The sequence below is a fragment of the Amblyraja radiata genome, chromosome 33 (assembly GCF_010909765.2).
Source record: "Amblyraja radiata isolate CabotCenter1 chromosome 33, sAmbRad1.1.pri, whole genome shotgun sequence".
Classification (NCBI taxonomy): Eukaryota; Metazoa; Chordata; class Chondrichthyes; order Rajiformes; family Rajidae; genus Amblyraja; species Amblyraja radiata.
The window spans coordinates 10,980,954-10,998,524 of NC_045988.1; the positions used below are offsets into that span (position 1 = coordinate 10,980,954).

The 17,571-nt window shown below is 44.2% G+C and overlaps 1 protein-coding gene across 1 annotated transcript in view; it reads left to right on the forward strand.

The window, feature by feature from the left end:
* Window positions 1-17,571, forward strand: part of dscaml1 (DS cell adhesion molecule like 1) — a 488,801-nt gene that overhangs the window by 329,373 nt on the left and 141,857 nt on the right. Inside the window, exon 11 of the mRNA XM_033049745.1 lies at window positions 2,264-2,440. Within this exon, the coding sequence (XP_032905636.1) occupies window positions 2,264-2,440 (177 nt within the window). The remainder of the gene's footprint in view (window positions 1-2,263; window positions 2,441-17,571) is intronic.

Sequence of the window (17,571 nt, forward strand, 5' to 3'; positions counted from 1 at the left end):
GTCCCCTTGTTTGAATCTTCCCTACTCTCAGTGGGAAAAGCTTTTCCACGTCAACTCTGTCTATCCCTCTCATCATTTTAAAAACCTCTATCAAGTCCCCCCTTAACCTTCTGCGCTCCAAAGAATAAAGCCCTAACTTGTTCAACCTTTCTCTGTAACTTAGTTGCTGAAACCCAGGCAACATTCTAGTAAATCTCCTCTGTACTCTCTCTATTTTGTTGACATCCTTCCTATAATTAGGCGACCAAAATTGTACACCATACTCCAGAATTGGCCTCACCAATGCCTTGTACAATTTTAACATTACATCCCAACTTCTATACTCAATGCTCTGATTTATAAAGGCCAGCACACCAAAAGCTTTCTTTACCACCCTATCTACATGAGATTCCACTTTCAGGGAACTGTGCACAGTTATTCCCAGATCCCTCTGTTCACCTACATTCTTCAATTCCCTACCATTTACCATGTACGTCCTATTTTGATTTGTCCTGCCAAGATGTAGCACCTCACACTTATCAGCATTAAACTCCATCTGCCATCTTTCAGCCCACTCTTCCAACTGGCATAAATCTCTCTGTAGACTTTGAAACTCTACTTCATTACCCGCAACCCCACCTATCTTAGTATCATCTGCATACTTACTAATCCAATTTACCACACCATCGTCCAGATCATTGATGTACATGACAAACAACAGTGGACCCAACACAGATCCCTGTGGCACCCCACTCGTCACTGGCCTCCAACTTGACAAACAACCATCCACCATTACTCTCTGGCATCTCCCATTCAGCCACTGTTGAATCCATCTTGCTACTCCACCATTAATACCCAACCATTGAACCTTCTTAACCAACCTTCCATGAGGAACCTTGTCAAAGGCCTTACTGAAGTCCATATACACAACATCCACTGCTTTACCCTCATCAATTTCCCGAGTAACATCTTCAAAAAATTCAAGAAGATTAGTTAAACATGACCTTCCAGGCACAAATCCATGTTGACTGTTCCTAATCAGACCCTGTTTATCCAGATGCTTATATATATTATCTCTAAGTATTCTTTCCATTAATTTGCCCACCACTGACGTCAAACTAACAGGTCTATAATTGCTAGGCTTACTCTTAGACCCCTTTTTAAACAATGGAACAACATGCGCAGTACGCCAATCCTCCGGCACTATTCCCGTTTCTAATGACATTTGAAATATTTCTGCCATAGCCCCTGCTATTTCTACACTAACTTCCCTCAATGTCCTAGGGAATATCCTGTCCGGACCTGGAGACTTATCCACTTTTATATTTCTCAAAAGTGTCAGTACTTCCTCTTCTTTGATCCTCATAGTTTCCATAGCTACTCTACTTGTTTCCCTTACCTCACATAAAACACACCCCTTGAGTTTAAGTCCAGTATCATTGGTAGCCTATGGTCTAGAACCCCCCCCACCCCCCCACCAAACATTTCTGTCTCTGTTTACCTCCAATTAGGTTGTTCCTCAAAGCCTGCTTCTATGATGAAGCTTTTGGTTAATTAGATCTTCCAATGTGATTTGATACCAATTATTTGTTCCTATGTATTCATCCTGAAATAATCCGCATGAGCCTGAAATAATTCTGAGAAGTCACATTTAATAGATACAGAGCTTTGACCGCTGTAACTTTCAAAAATATAACAACCCTACGGTAGGAAGTAGCTATCTGACAAAATAAATACCTTCATCTACCCAAAACCTGAATGAAAACAGTGAGCCAAGAGTGAGTGAAACATGACCGGCCACTATCTCTTGATACATCTTTCAGTGGTGTGTAGCGCGAATGATCAGAGAAATCTTTGTGGAATAAATTCACAAAATGTTGAATAAATATTTTTTGAAATGCATATATTAATAATGTCCAATGTTCAATAACCAACTTGAGTTCAAAATATTTATGGAGAGAATATCAAAAATCTGTTAATAAACACTCATTGATGTTTGTTGCAATTAAAACATGAGCTAATGTTTTGATTGCCATTTTGATGGTAGTTTCTTCAAGGTTTAAGGTGGCAGAGTAGTTGAGTTTTGAATTACATGATGTCATGAAATTTTGAATTCTGTCTTTGATGTGGAAGAGAATCATTGTTACTCGTTTAAAAGCCCATTACAAATGTGGTTCAGTGGTGTCAGCATGTGTTGCCCAGCAGTTTGTTCATCTGATGGCATTATTGTCTATTGTACTTCTCCCTGAATTCACTGATCTATCATGGACTTTGTCCCTTGCAGGAAGTGGAAACCCTCAGCAGTATCACCCTGTCCCACTGACGGGCCGAATTCAGATCCTCGCCAACGGTTCCTTGCTGATTCGACATGTTTTAGAAGAAGACATCGGGTACTATCTTTGCCAGGCAAGCAATGGAGTTGGCACGGATATCAGCAAGTCGATGTTTCTTACTGTCAAGAGTAAGTAGCATGCTTTTAGACCGCATTGTTGAAAGTCATAAGGTCATTAGGGATGGGAGTAGAATTAGGCCATTCGGCCCATCAAGTCTATTCCGCCATTCAATCATGGCTGATCTATCTCTCCCTCCTAACTCCATTCTCCTGCCTTCTCCCCGTAACCTCTGACACCCGTACTAATCAAGAATCTATCTATCTCTGTCTTAAAAACATCCACTGAATTGGCCCGCACAGTCTTCTGTGGCAAATATTTCCACTGATTCACCACCCTCTGACTAAAGAAGTTTCTCCTCATCTCCTTCCTAAAAGAACGTCCTCTAATTTTGAGGCTGTGACCTCTAGTTCCAAACTCTCCCACTAATGGAAACATCCTCTCCGCATCCACTCTAGCCAAGCCTGATGTCAATGCACAATGATTGTTTAACATGGTAACTTCCAAGAGCTTGATCAATACAAACTCTTGATAACAGAGCTAAAAGAACAATGGTCCAGTGTTTAGATGAAGCGCAACTTGCCAATAAATCAGAAGGCAAGTTGGTCATTGTGCTTATGAATGCCCTCTGAAAGAGCTTCTGTTTAGGCAAAATGTGTGGGAAGGAACTGCAGATGCTGGTTTATACAGAAGAGAGACACAAAGCCCTTGAGCAACTCAGCTGGTCAGGAACATAGAAACATAGAAACATAGAAACATAGAAATTAGGTGCAGGATTAGGCCATTCGGCCCTTCGAGCCTGCACCGCCATTCAATATGATCATGGCTGATCATACAACTCAGTATCCCGTACCTGCCTTCTCTCCATACCCTCTGATCCCCTTAGCCACAAGGGCCACATCTAACTCCCTCTTAAATATAGCCAATGAACTGGCCTCGACTACCCTCTGTGGCAGGGAGTTCCAGAGATTCACCACTCTCTGTGTGAAAAAAGTTCTTCTCATCTCGGTTTTAAAGGATTTCCCCCTTATCCTTAAGCTGTGACCCCTTGTCCTGGACTTCCCCAACATCGGGAGCAATCTTCCTGCATCTAGCCTGTCCAACCCCTTAAGAATTTTGTAAGTTTCTATAAGATCCCCTCTCAATCTCCTAAATTCTAGAGAGTATAAACCAAGTCTATCCAGTCTTTCTTCATAAGACAGTCCTGACATCCCAGGAATCAGTCTGGTGAACCTTCTCTGCACTCCCTCTATGGCAATAATGTCCTTCCTCAGATTTGGAGACCAAAACTGTACGCAATACTCCAGGTGTGGTCTCACCAAGACCCTGTACAACTGCAGTAGAACCTCCCTGCTCCTATACTCAAATCCTTTTGCTATGAAAGCTAACATACCATTCGCTTTCTTCACTGCCTGCTGCACCTGCATGCCCACTTTCAATGACTGGTGTACCATGACACCCAGGTCTCGCTGCATCTCCCCTTTTCCTAGTCGGCCACCATTTAGATAATAGTCTGCTTTCCTGTTTTTGCCACCAAAATGGATAACCTCACATTTATCCACACTATACTGCATCTGCCAAACATTTGCCCACTCACCCAGCCTATCCAAGTCACCTTGCAGTCTCCTAGCATCCTCCTCACAGCTAACACTGCCCCCCAGCTTAGTGTCATCCGCAAACTTGGAGATATTGCCTTCAATTCCCTCATCCAGATCATTAATATATATTGTAAATAGCTGGGGTCCCAGCACTGAGCCTTGCGGTACCCCACTAGTCACTGCCTGCCATTGTGAAAAGGACCCGTTTACTCCTACTCTTTGCTTCCTGTTTGCCAGCCAGTTCTCTATCCACATCAATACTGAACCCCCAATGCCGTGTGCTTTAAGTTTGTAAACTAATCTCTTATGTGGGACCTTGTCGAAAGCCTTCTGGAAGTCCAGATACACCACATCCACTGGTTCTCCCCTATCCACGCTACTAGTTACATCCTCGAAAAATTCTATAAGATTCGTCAGACATGATTTACCTTTTGTAAATCCATGCTGACTTTGTCCAATGATTTCACCACTTTCCAAATGTGCTGCTATCCCATCTTTAATAACTGACTCTAGCAGTTTCCCCACTACCGATGTTAGACTAACTGGTCTGTAATTCCCCGTTTTCTCTCTCCCTCCCTTCTTAAAAAGTGGGGTTACGTTTGCTACCCGAACAGGAACAGTTGACATTCCTTTTCTCCAGCGATGCTGCCTGACCCACTGAGTTGCTCCAGCAGTTTGTGTCTATTTTCCCTTTTGCCCATAGCACTGAGAACATTTCCTTTTCATGTATATCTGACTAAATCTCAATCAAAAATTATTATTGATTCTGCTTCCACTATCCCTTCAAGCTGTGCAGCCAGATCATAACAACTTTGAATTTAACAAGGAAAAAATCTTGATTTCCCTCCTGATTTTTTGATAATTTAAAGTCCTCGATTACTGATGCTCCACCAGTGGGAACATTTTCATCCTGCAGGTTCTCCCTGGGTTACAAGTGCCTGACTTATGGATATCCTGTATGTATGAACAAGTTTTTGGGAGACTGTTGGGATGGATGGATGGATGGATGGATGGATGGATGGATGGATGGATGGATGGATGGATGGATGGATGGAAGGATGGATGGATGGATGGATGGACGGACGGACGGACGGATTTACCAGCTGCTGCTTGCTGCTGGCATCTTCTGGTGGGTAGCGACAGGTTATTTCCTTGTGCCACCCTCCCATGCCATGGAAATCAGGGGCTAGCTGCAGCCGAACAGCGCTGGGAGCACTGAGCAGACTCACTGAGTCAGTGAGGCCGGCTGGTGGCCACTCTGCCCGCATCTGCACCCTTTCCCTTCGCCGCTGTTTCTGTGACTCTCAGAAACAGTCTTTGTTCGTTTCCAACATAAATAGTATGGGTCATGGACAGTTCTCAGATACAGAACCCTGTCATAACCTGGGTCTTCCTGTATTTACTTTATAAAAACTCCTCTTTATTTAGTTTAGTTTAGCATTTAGTTTAGTTTAGTTTGCAGCATGTTAACAGGCCCTTCGACCCACCAAGTCCGTGCTAACCATCAATCACCCATACACTAGATTTATCCTACACACTAGGATTGGCAATTTACAAAGCCAATTAACCCACAAAACTCATTACTCACCGAATCATAGCATGGTTACTGCACAGAAAGAGACCATTCAGATGAGGAGGAGGAATCCCTGGTTCATGACTCCTCTGTCAATGGGTACAATTCTCTCAATCCACTCTCCCTACACTATGATTTTAGATAGCAGTGTTTAAATTAGACTACTTTGTGATGCCCCTTTTCCCAAAGTGAACAGCCACTGCTTCTCCAGTGTGTGCCCATGCAAATTAAGATCATACATGGTGGCATCATTTTGATAAATCTTCTCTGCACTTTCCCAAATGCTTTCACACCCTTCCTAAAATGGGGTTCCCAGAATTGGATACAAGTCTCCAGGGATGGGAGAGCCAGTCGTAGTCATGGAAACATACAGCACAGAAACAAGCCCTTCAGTCCAGCTTGCCCTTGTCAACCAAGCTGCTCTATCTGTACTAGTCGCACCTGCATGCGTTTGACCCATATCCCTCTAATCCTTTCCTATCCATGTACTTGTCCAAATGTCTTTTAAATGTTGTTATAATATCTGCCTCAGCTACCTCCTCTGACAGCTCATTCCATATGCCCACCACCCTAGGTTTGGGAAAAGTTACCCCTCAGGTTCCTATCAAATCTTACCTTTCACCTTAAACCTGTGTCCTCTGGCCTTAATCCTCCCATTGTGGGTAAAAGACTGTGCATCTATTCCCCTCATGTTCTAACTCACATCTATAAGATCATCCCTCATCCTCCTGCAGTCCAAGGAATAAAGTCCTAGGCTGCCCATCCTCTCCCTACAGCTCAATCCCTCCAGTCCTGGCAACAACCTCGTAAAGGACCCAGTGTTATATAAAGGTTTATCTTGACTTCTGTATTTGTTGTCTGTGTGTCGTTTTCTTGGTACTTTAATAATCCCTTTCTATAGAGCTGTCATTTCCTATTTCATTTGGCTCGTAAATTGATGCTCGTAACAAGCTTCATGAACGCCAGTCTTTACAATAGGCTGGGTGAGGAGGGGGGGGGGGGGGGGGGAAAGGGGAGAGTTTCCAACAACAACACTGAGGAAGGTAATCCATACTGAAGGATGAGAGGTGATTGATTTTCCTCCTGTGGGAATGTCGTACAGATCACAATGAGAAAAAAAAGCTCCTTTCCGCGCAGTGTATTGGAGCAATCAATCAGTGGGCTCACTCTGCCAAAAGTGACTTAGTAGCTGCTTCAATATGGACACAAATCGCGACGAGAAACAAGTCCTTAAAACACAGGCGAGGCGTGGGGAAGTTGATCGTTTACTTGCGCCCCCATCTCTGACGCGTCTCATTTATTTTGAAAGTGTTCTCCCTGTGCCCCGAACAATATCTCTCTCTGCCGACCGCAACAGTATGAGGCAGGATGACAGAGCAGCGAGAAAGGCAATACGGCACGTCACATTCCTGCCGCCCTTTGCAGCATAGATCTCTATTTAGTCCCACTCTCCCCCTCATCTCCCACAGCTTCACATATTTTCTCAAGAATATAAACCAGCTTCCTCCTGTTGAATGTAATAAATAGGAGCTGCAGATGCTGCTTTATACCAACGATAAATTAAAATTAAATTAAATTTCTTTATTTATATAGCACATTTTTAGTCAACTTGCATTGACCCCAAAGTGCTTCACATAATTACATCCACACACACAGGCAAAGGTGGGTGAAGTGTCTTGCCCAAGGACACACACAGGCAAAGGTGGATGAAGTGTCTTGCCCAAGGACACAACGACAGTATGCACTCCAAGCGGGATTCGAACCAGCTACCTTCCGGTTGCCAGCCGAACACTTAGCCCATTGTGCCATCTGTCGTCCTTGATGCCGATAAACACAAAGTGCTGGAGTAACTCAAGCATCTCTACAGAATATGGATCGGTAATGTTTCAGGTCCAGACCCTTGAAGAGTCCCAATCCAAAATGTCACCTATCCATTTTCTCCAGAGATGCTGCCTGATCCGTTGAGTTACTCCGGCATTCTGTGCCCATCTTTCCTCCTGTTAAACCTGCTTCTGCCATTCCTTTAACATTAATCTCAAGTTCTTCTCTTTGCTGGCCATGGGAAGTGATGAAGAACCTTTAAGACACTTGACTGTCAAACAGTCACAACAATACAAAATTATTTTTTGAAGGTAATTAAAGCAGAAAATGCTCAGTAGATCAGGCAGCATCTGCGGAAAATGTATCCTCATCCAAATTAGCAAGGCCGAAATTCTCCACAGCGAGGAATGCAGTGTGATGGGTTGCACAATGCACATTTCCAGGTCAGTACCAATTTAAATTGAAGGTTGGATCCAGTTATCCCGACTGCCGTTATCTGACCTAGAATTGACCACTCCTGCCATTTACCTTGAGCACAGTTCCAGATGAATGACATAACATTGAAAAGACGCACAGTGCGATACAATTGCCAGGCAGGTTTTTTAAATATCTATTGATTCAATGGATATGCACATCAGTGATAAGCAACCATCTCGAATTGTCCCTGAATGGTTTGCAATGCCATTTTAATTACATTAGTCTGTCTGGAGTCACATATAGGCCAGTGGGATGGAACATTTCTATTTGAAGGAACTTTAGTGAATCAAGTGAGACAATCTGATAAGTTCATTGGAGCAGTCTAAAAATGAGAGCCAGTCCTTTCAAGAATGGCTGGGAAAAACTTCTACACACAGAGGGTGGTAGAACTAACGGCAATTGATGTTAGGCCAGTTGATGACTTTAGCGTAGCGCAGTGATAGAGTTGCTGCCTTACAGCGCCAGAGAACTGACTAGGTTTGATGCTGACCATGGGTGCTGTTTTTACGGAGTTTGCACATTCTCCATGTGACCGCTTGGGATTTCTCCGGTTTCCTCCCACATTCCGAAGACGTGCCGGTTTGTAGGTAAATTGGCTTCTGTAAATTGTCCCTAATGAGTCGGATAGAACTAGTGTTCGAGGATCGCTGGTTGGCACGAACGCAGTAGGCCAAAGGCCTGTTCCACGCTGCATCTCTAAAACTACTACTAAAACATGGAGACTTTAAAAGTAGCTCACAGACGGTGAAACCCTGTGGTCATGAAGGGGGAGCCACAAAGCCTAGTCCTTCATTTCTCTTTCAACTAGGATGATGGCAAAAATCATTTTTATTCCAGTGCAATAATGTTTGCCTTTGAATAATCAATTGTGTTATTCCATTAAGTGGAAATGAAATAGATCATTTTGCAATTTATGAAATGGAGCATGCAACTCAATCTATCTTCACAAACTTAACCTGATCCCTACGGGTTCCGAGCAAGCAGTGAGATGGAAGACATTGTAAATGCATAAAACATCCTAACTTCAGACTCAAACTTTGAAATTAAGCAGGGAATTGGGAGCAAAGGCCGGAGGTATGTTGTGGGATGTATGTGTGCCCATTGGGGTATCCCACATGAGGAGAGGGTTGCTTGGTGCACATCCAGCAAAATGATCCAACCATAAGCATAAATTAGCATGTACTGTATAACGTAAATAATTAATTACATATCTAGAGGATGCTGTTGGTGGAAAATTCACAGGACAGCTTGGAAATATCTTTGCAGAACGCAAGGATCACGTGAGACAGGGCAGCGTGGTGGCACAGCGGTAGAGTTGCTGCTGAACAACGCCAGAGTCCCGGGATCAATCCTGACTATGGGTGCTGTCTGTACGGAGTTTGTGCGTTCTCCCTGTGACCGTGTGGGTTTTCCCCTGGTGCTCTCCTCCCACACTCCAAAGATGGCAGGATTTTGGGTTAATGGCTTTGGTAAAGATTATAAATTGTCCCTAGTGTGTAGGATAGTGCTAGTATACAGGGATCTCTGGTCGGCACAGACTCGGTGGGCCAAAGGGCCTGTTTATGTGCTGTATCTCCAATTGCTCCAATAGGAGCAGAATTAGGTAATTCGGTCTATCAAGTCTACTCCGCCAATCAATCATGGCTGATCTTTCTCTCCCTCCTAACCCCATTCTCCTGCCTTCTCCCCATAACCTCTGACACCCGTACTAATCAAGAATCTATCAATCTCTGCCATGAAAATATCCATTGACTTGGCCTCCACAGCCTTCCGTGACAAAGAATTCCACAGATTCACCACCCTCTGACGAAAGAAATTCCTCTTCAACTCCCTCCTAAAGCAACATCTTTTAATTCTGAGGTTATGACCTCTAGTCCTAGATTCTCCCACTAGTGGAAACATCCTCTCCACATCCACTCTATCCAAGCATTACACTAGTCTGTACGTTTCAATGAGGTCCCCCCCTCGTTGTAAATATTGTAATAGTACCTTCCTCAACTACCTCGTCTGCAGCTTGGAGCATTTTGCAACATTAGCATTGCTACAGAGGTGATAGTTGTTGATTTACTGCCGTTGGTTTTGATAATGATGGAGAGAAGCAGACAGTTGTCCATTAAGTGTGTACATATAAAACAGAACAAACCCAGAAGCTACAAGTAATCGAGTAACCCGATTAATTTCTTATACATTGATGTGGCAAAATAGATAAGTTGACAGAATCCCATTAACATTCATGTAATTCAGCCGCCTTTGAAGTTGTTGCTTGTGGAGCTTGCTGTTACCACATGTGGCAGTGTAGGAGCTTTCCTTTGAGTGCGTTATCTCTGGCTACCAAACAGTAATCCATCCCTGTAGTCCCTTTCAAGAGATTAAGCTGGAAAAGGACTTCAGTCTGTAATTATTTTCTTTGACGGTGTTGTTCAGTTCATATCAAGGGTCCTTTGAAATTGGAAGGGAGCTGATATTACACCACAAAAAAAATGGTGTCAGGTTAGGATCTGTTACACATCTGTGAAAATACGTAGCTGACAATGAGTCGGGGAGTTTTAGACTTGAAGTACTTACAGGAGCTGTAGGAGCCTTGCTTAGCATTTTAAAGGTGCCATTCTGTTACCGAGGACCAGTCAGCAGCTGGGTGTTGGAGCTCTCTCAGGTACCCAGTGTAGGAAGAAACTGCAGATGCTGGTTTAAACCGAAGATAGACACAAACAGTCGGAGTAACTCAGCGGGTCAGACAACATCTCTGGAAAAAGGAATAGGTGACATTTCGGGTCGAAGAAGGATCTCAACCAGAAACGTCACCTTTTCCTTTTCTCGAGAGATGCTGGGCACTATTCCTTTCTTTGCTGAGAATGCAGATTAAAGGTGTTGCTTAGGAAATTCATCCTTGTTCATGTGCACTACCTGCTTGATATCGTGCATGAAATACTTGGCTTAATCATAGTCATAGATAGAGCCATAGTGCATTACAGCATGGAGACGGGCCCTTCAGCCCAACTTGCCCAAGCCGACCATCATACCCCATCTACACTCGTCCCACCTGCCTGTGTTTGGCCCATATCCTGCTAAACCTATCCTATCCATGTACCTGTCTGGATGTTTCTTAAACGTTGCGATAGTACCTGCCTCAACTACCTCCTCCAGTAGCTCGTTCCATACACCCGCCGCCCTTTGTGTCAAAAAATTACCTCTCAGATAAATCAATTTCCAATTTGAGTTCGTGAGAAGGAGAGGGGGGGGGGGTGAATTTGTTGCATCAGAACGTCGTTGGTCCATTTCCTTCCACAGATGCTGCCTGACCCTCTGAGTTCCTTCAGTAGTAAGCTTTATGATACAGGAACCAGGTTGGATAAATAGGGTTAATCACTCTTCAACTAAATAAGGGCCTGAGTTGTCTTTACCTTGCGTTCCTCAGACAATGTACGAATACGAGAGAACAGAAGATGCAAACGTCCCTGAAGCTGCACAGTATTTGTTTCTAAGACAGACACAAAAAGCTGGAATAACTCAGCGGGTCAGGCAGCATCTCTGCAGAAAAGGAATAGATTACTTTTCGGAGTCGAGACCCTTCTTCAGACTGAGAGCCTGGGAAAAGGGAAACGAGAGATATAGAAGGTACATAGAACAAAGGAATGAAAGAAAAGCAAAAAAGCAACGATAATCAAGGAATGGTGGAGCCCACAATGGTCCATTGTTGGCTGTGGGGTAGGTGATAACAAGTTATACAAACAGTGACACTCAACAGGATGACAACGAAACCAGTACGACGACCAGTGTGGGGGAGGGACGGAGAGAGAGGAGATGCGAGGGTTACTTGAATTCAGAGAAATCAATATTCATACCTCTGGGTTGTAAGCAGCCCAAGTATTTGTTTCTGTTTGACCCACGTCATAATCCATTTCCTGATTTATAATTGACCCAGCTACTTACAGAGATCACCAGATGGTTGATAACTGACATTGATTAGCAAGTTGTTGGCTAAGGGACAGTTCGTTTCTTAATTGTCGATAGTGGTGCTGTGATTGTAAATTTTCTATTGATTAGCTCCTAGGGGGTCATTTGTTTCGTACACCAATTAGCACCCATTAATGGCCTTGCATTCTGCACAACACTGTAACATCACACCGAGAGAGCCATTGATTTCTCGATAATACACTGTTTATATAGCAGTATATTCAGTGCTACAGTTCTACATCACAATATGTTCAGGCTGAGTAAGGCATTCAAACAATAGAACTATGAAACATAGCTTCATTTTTTAAACATATTTTCATCAGCACAGTTGCTTAGTTTAGTTCAGTTTAGAGATACAGAACGGAAACTGACTTGGATCCACCGTGTCCGCACCGACCAGCGATCCCCGCATGTCAACATTATCCTACACTAACTAGGGACAATTTACATTTTACCAAGCCAATTATCTAACAAATCTGTACGTCTTTGGAGTGTAGGAGGAAACCAAAGTTATCGGAGTAAACCCATGCAGGTCACGGGGAGAACGTTCAAACTCCGTACAGACAGCACCCGTAGCCAGGATCGAACCCCGGTCTTTGGCGCTGTAAACTCTGTAAGGCAGCATGCCAGGTATACCATGAAAGATTTTAATATTTTGTTCGGCTAACAAAGCATTTATTCTTGGTTTTCTATGTCAGGTCTTCAATAACATGTGGAGCCCTGTATTACCCCTGAGATTTTTCCCAGTTTCATTCCACCTCAGTTTTTCCTGTTCAATGAATTTCAGAAACAGACTGAGCAAACATGCAGTATGATTGGAAAACTGTTGTCACAAGCTGCTCCGCACGGCTCAAAGGAATTGAATGAAATAGATCCAACCTTAACTTTCAGAATAGTATCGGAGTTAACCCTTTGAAAGATGGGGGGAGAAATTGCAATGAGTTGCTGCTCAATATTGGGACGACAGATGGCACAATGGGCTAAGTGTTCGGCTGGCAACCGGAAGGTAGCCGGTTCGAATCCCGCTTGGAGTGCATACTGTCGTTGTGCCCTTGGGCAAGACACTTCACCCACCTTTGCCTGTGTGTGAATGTGTGTGAATGTGTGTGAGTGATTGGTGGTGGTCGGAGGGGCCGTTGGCGCAGAATGGCAGCCACGCTTCCGTCAGTCTGCCCCAGGGCAGCTGTGGCTACAGAAGTAGCTTACCACCACCGAGTGTGACTGAGGAGTGAATGAATAATGCGATGTAAAGCGCCTTGAGTATTAGAAAGGCGCTATATAAATCCCATCCATTATTATTATTATTATTAATATGGACTCAAGAAGGGGAGATTGGACTTGTTTTTGAGACATTAGGGAATCTATTAAGGTCGAAAGCAACGTTTAAGAAACAATTAGACATTAGATAGGAAAGGTTTAAAGGGATCTGGGCCAAAAGTAGGCAGGTGGGATAGTGTAGAGGGACAACCTGGTCCGTGTGGGCAAGTTGGGCCGAAGGGCCTGTTTCCATGCTGTATGACTCTGTGTCTCCAAAGTAGGAGAAGATGCTTCATCTAAAAACTAAAGCTACAATTTTAAGAACTGAGGTAAAAAGACAGCTGTGTTCCGGGACAGGTGTTTGCAGCATTGTTCCACAAATATTGGTTGATGCTTGGCCAGTACATTGCTTAAAATCCAAGACGTTAGATTTTTGTTAAAGCTAAATTATTTTGTGGGCACTTGGAGTTCAGTAACAGAACAGCCATGACTGGTGGAACAGTCTCATCCTTCCTGATGTTCCTGCTGCTGTACTGGGCTGGAGATGAATGTTTTAGAATTCACCTTCATTAACCTTTGGGAACCAGGAACTAAAAGGCAGATCTTCTGTAGCAAAGGCACAAAATCTACATCCCTTTGCTATAAAAACCAACATTCCATTAAAACAAAAGACTCAAAGTGCTAGAGAATTCAGTGGGTCAGGCAGCATCTCTGGAGAACGGCTAACATTCCGGGTCGAGACCCTTCTTCAGACCCACCTGAAACATCACCTATCCATATTTTCCAGAGATGCTGCCTGGACCACTGAGTTACTCCAGCACTTTGTCTCTTCTTTGTGAACTATCATATGCAGTTCCTTGTGTCAACATGACAAACACAAGGTTGTAACAGGTAAAACTGAGGATAAATACCAAGAACTATTAATTGACGTACTGGATCACTAAGGTGTGTCGCTGGGAACCTGGAGCCATGGTGATTGGATTGTAGTTTGCAAATGTAGAGGCCTGGAGTAGAGGGTATTGGTAAACATGGGGGTCAAAGGGCTTCCCTAATGCAAAATGATGCTCTCTTATGGATTAGACAATAAACGATAGGTGCAGGAGTAGGCCATTTGGCCCTTCGAGCCAGCACCGCCATTCACCGTGATCATGGCTGATCATTCACAATCAGTGCCCCGATTAAACAATGTGTGATAAAATAAAGGACCCATCTCAGTGAACTGATTATTTTCACAGATACAGCATGGAAATAAGCCCTTTGGCCCCGAGTCCACACTGAGCATCCATCACCCATTTGTACTAGTTCCATTTTATCCCAGTTTCTCACCCACTCCCTACACACCAGGGGCAATTTGCAGAGGTCAATTAACCTACAAACCTCCACGTCTTTGCAATGTGGGTGGAAACCAAGCCACCCAGTCACAGGGAGAACGTGCAAACTACAAACACAGACAGCACCCAAGCTCAGGACTGAACCTGGTTCGCTGGCGCTGTGAGGCAGCAGAATCACCAGCTGCGCCAATGTGCCACCCTTACCCTGTACATCATGGTGGCTTTCCTGAACCTATCATCAGTTGGCTTCGGCCTGGAGTGAGATGTTTTTCAATAGTTAAGGCATGCATAGTGCTGTCTGTCGCTATCCAGTTGTGAGCAACTTTTTTTTCATTATCTGCCCTGCGATTATGATAGTGCTGCCTGTAGCGCAGTCTTTAGTTTGTTTTAATGAGGACCATTAGAAGTGTGGAGAGAGCTTTAACGCTATTCATTATTTGATTCAAAGTGCCTGTCCCCTTGCTCCAGAGGTGACTGCTTAGGTTTCTATCTTGAAAGGCTGTGAAATAGGAATTTGATATTAGATTTTTCTCGCTGCCTCAATTCCAATTACTGTTTTATCTGTTAGTGAAAAGAGCCAGCATGTAAAAGGGTAAGGACAAGGATACAGGGTGAGTGCTTTGCAAAGTCGATCCACTGAGTTCCTGGTCTCCTTATATGTTGTGGGGACCACAGGAAAAAGGGAAATTTGGAAGGAAGACTATCACCATTCAACTGTGTGATGGGTTCCTCACTCAGAGACATGGGCACAGGAAATGCACAGTCTGGCAAGACCAGGGGAGGGAAATGGAAACACACTGACACTGGTGCAGCAGTTAAGTTGCTGCCTTACATCGCCAGAGACCTGGTTTTGATCCTGATGACGGGTGCTGGCTGGACGGAGTTTGTTCATTCTCCCTGTGACCGCGTGGGTTTTCTCCGGGTGCTACGGTTTCCTCCCACACTCCAAAGATGTACAGGGCTATAGGTCGGAACGAGTTACCCACGGCAACGTGAACATAAAAAGCCCGACTGATGACTTCCAAAAAAGCAAATGACTATGGGGTTTAAATCAGAAGTGCAGGATTGGAGTTTGAACCTATTAGATTAGTATCAAACCCCTCTCCCCTTCCTTCTTAAACCCTTCAAACACTTGTGTAGGAAGGAACTGCAGATACTGGTTTACACCAAAGATAGACACAAAGTGCCTCAGCGGGTCAGGCAGCATCGCCGGGGAAAGTTGGATAACAGGGAACTAGTGGTCTGGAACAGGTGACGTTTCGGTTCCAGACCCTTCCTCAGTCCCCCTACACCCCCTTGGTTGTATTATTACAGTGGGCTCAATTGACAATATTAGTTGATTTATCGAAAGATACAGCATGGAAACAGGCCCTTTGCCCCACCGAGTCCACGCCGACCATCAATCTCCCGTTCACACTAGTTCCCTGTTATCCAACTTTCTCATCCACTCCCGACACATTTGGGGAAATTTGCAGAGTCCAATTAACCTATAAACTAGCACATCTTTGGAGTGTGGGTGGAAAACAAAGTACCCGGAGGTAACCCACGCTGTCACAGGAACAACGTGCAAACTACACACTGACTGCACCCGAGGTCATGATTGAATGGGGGGGGGGGGGGGGTCTCTGGCGCTGGTGAGGCATCAGCTCTACCCGCTGCACTACTGTGACATCCCTCATTTGGCTGCCTTACCTTTCATTTTATTTGCAAGCAGCAAATGGATGTCATTGGTGTGATGTGGGGTTATAGGAAGGAGGTAGGGAGTTGATTAAATATAAAGAGGTGTGAGTAGTTTTAGGCAAGTCTGCAGCAGATCAGCAGTAAGTAATTTCACAGCCAGCAGGCACTTACATCGTGTCTTGACAATGTCATGTCTCTGGAACCGATGTCTGCTCCTGGAGGTTCGTGTGGTCTATTGATTGAACCTTTCCACACGATGCTGCTCTTCCCGCCTCGCCAACTGTGCTAAGACATGATACCAGCAAAACGCATCACAGGCACTCAGTCAGTCTGTCCGCCAACAGCTCGTGAATAAATGATGAGGACAAAAGACTGAAACCTGTTGACTCCTGATCCTGAAATAGCAGGTCGCACGCCGGTGGTGAGAAAGGATAGCATGTTTTGGGCTTAGTTTAGTTTAGTTTAGAGATATAGCATTGAAATAGGCCATTCAGCCCATCGAGTCCACACTGACCATCAATTACCTGTTCATTCTAATTCTATGTTATCTGGGGTTATGGGGAGAAGGCAGGAGAATGGTGTTAAGAAAAAGAGATAGATCAGACATGGTTGAATACAGAGTAGACTTGATGGGCCGAATGGCCTAATTCTGCTCCTGTCACTGATGGACTTATCCCACTTTGGCGCCCATCCCCTACACACTTGGGGCAATTCACAGAGGCCAATTAACCGACAAATCCCCACATCTTTGGGATGTGGGAGAAAACCAGAACACCCAGAAGAAACCCACATGGTCACAGGGAGAGGGGAAAGCCACATGGACAGCACCTGAGGTCAGGATTGAACTCAGTCTATGGCGCTGTGAGGTAGCAGCTCTACCAGCTGCGCCGCTGTTGTGGACATTTGTGATGTCCTTCAACAGTGGAAGCTGCCAAATCGACAGTGATTAAGTTATTTTGTGCATGAGAGAAATGCGGAAGGATAAAAAACAACGCTAGTCTTTGGGATGCAGAGCACCTGGAGGAAACACACACAGCCACAGGAAGAACGTGCAAACTCCACACAGGACGCACCTGAGGTCAGGATCGCAGCAGAGTCTCTGGTGCTGAGCTCTGCTAGCTGCACCACCCTGCCGCCCAATTCATAAGGCTGAAAACATTGTTTGACTGCATGGCATCATATTTCCAGACAATGAGGCCTGTAAAAGTGTACCAAACATGTACATGGAGACACATGGTTATGAAGGACAATATCAGAGTCTCTCATCAACTGATCCCACCCATTGTGGAATTATTTGCCACAGAGGGCTGTGGAGGCCAAGTCAGTGGATATTTTTAAGCCAGAGATAGATAGATTCTGGATTTTTTTTTTTTTTCATTGTATTTTATTTTTAATATGTTTTATTATTTATTATTATTTATTTATTTTTATTTTTATGATACTGCCTGTAAGGGAAATTCATTTCGTTGTCTCTAACTGAGACAATGACAATAAATTTGAATAGAATACAA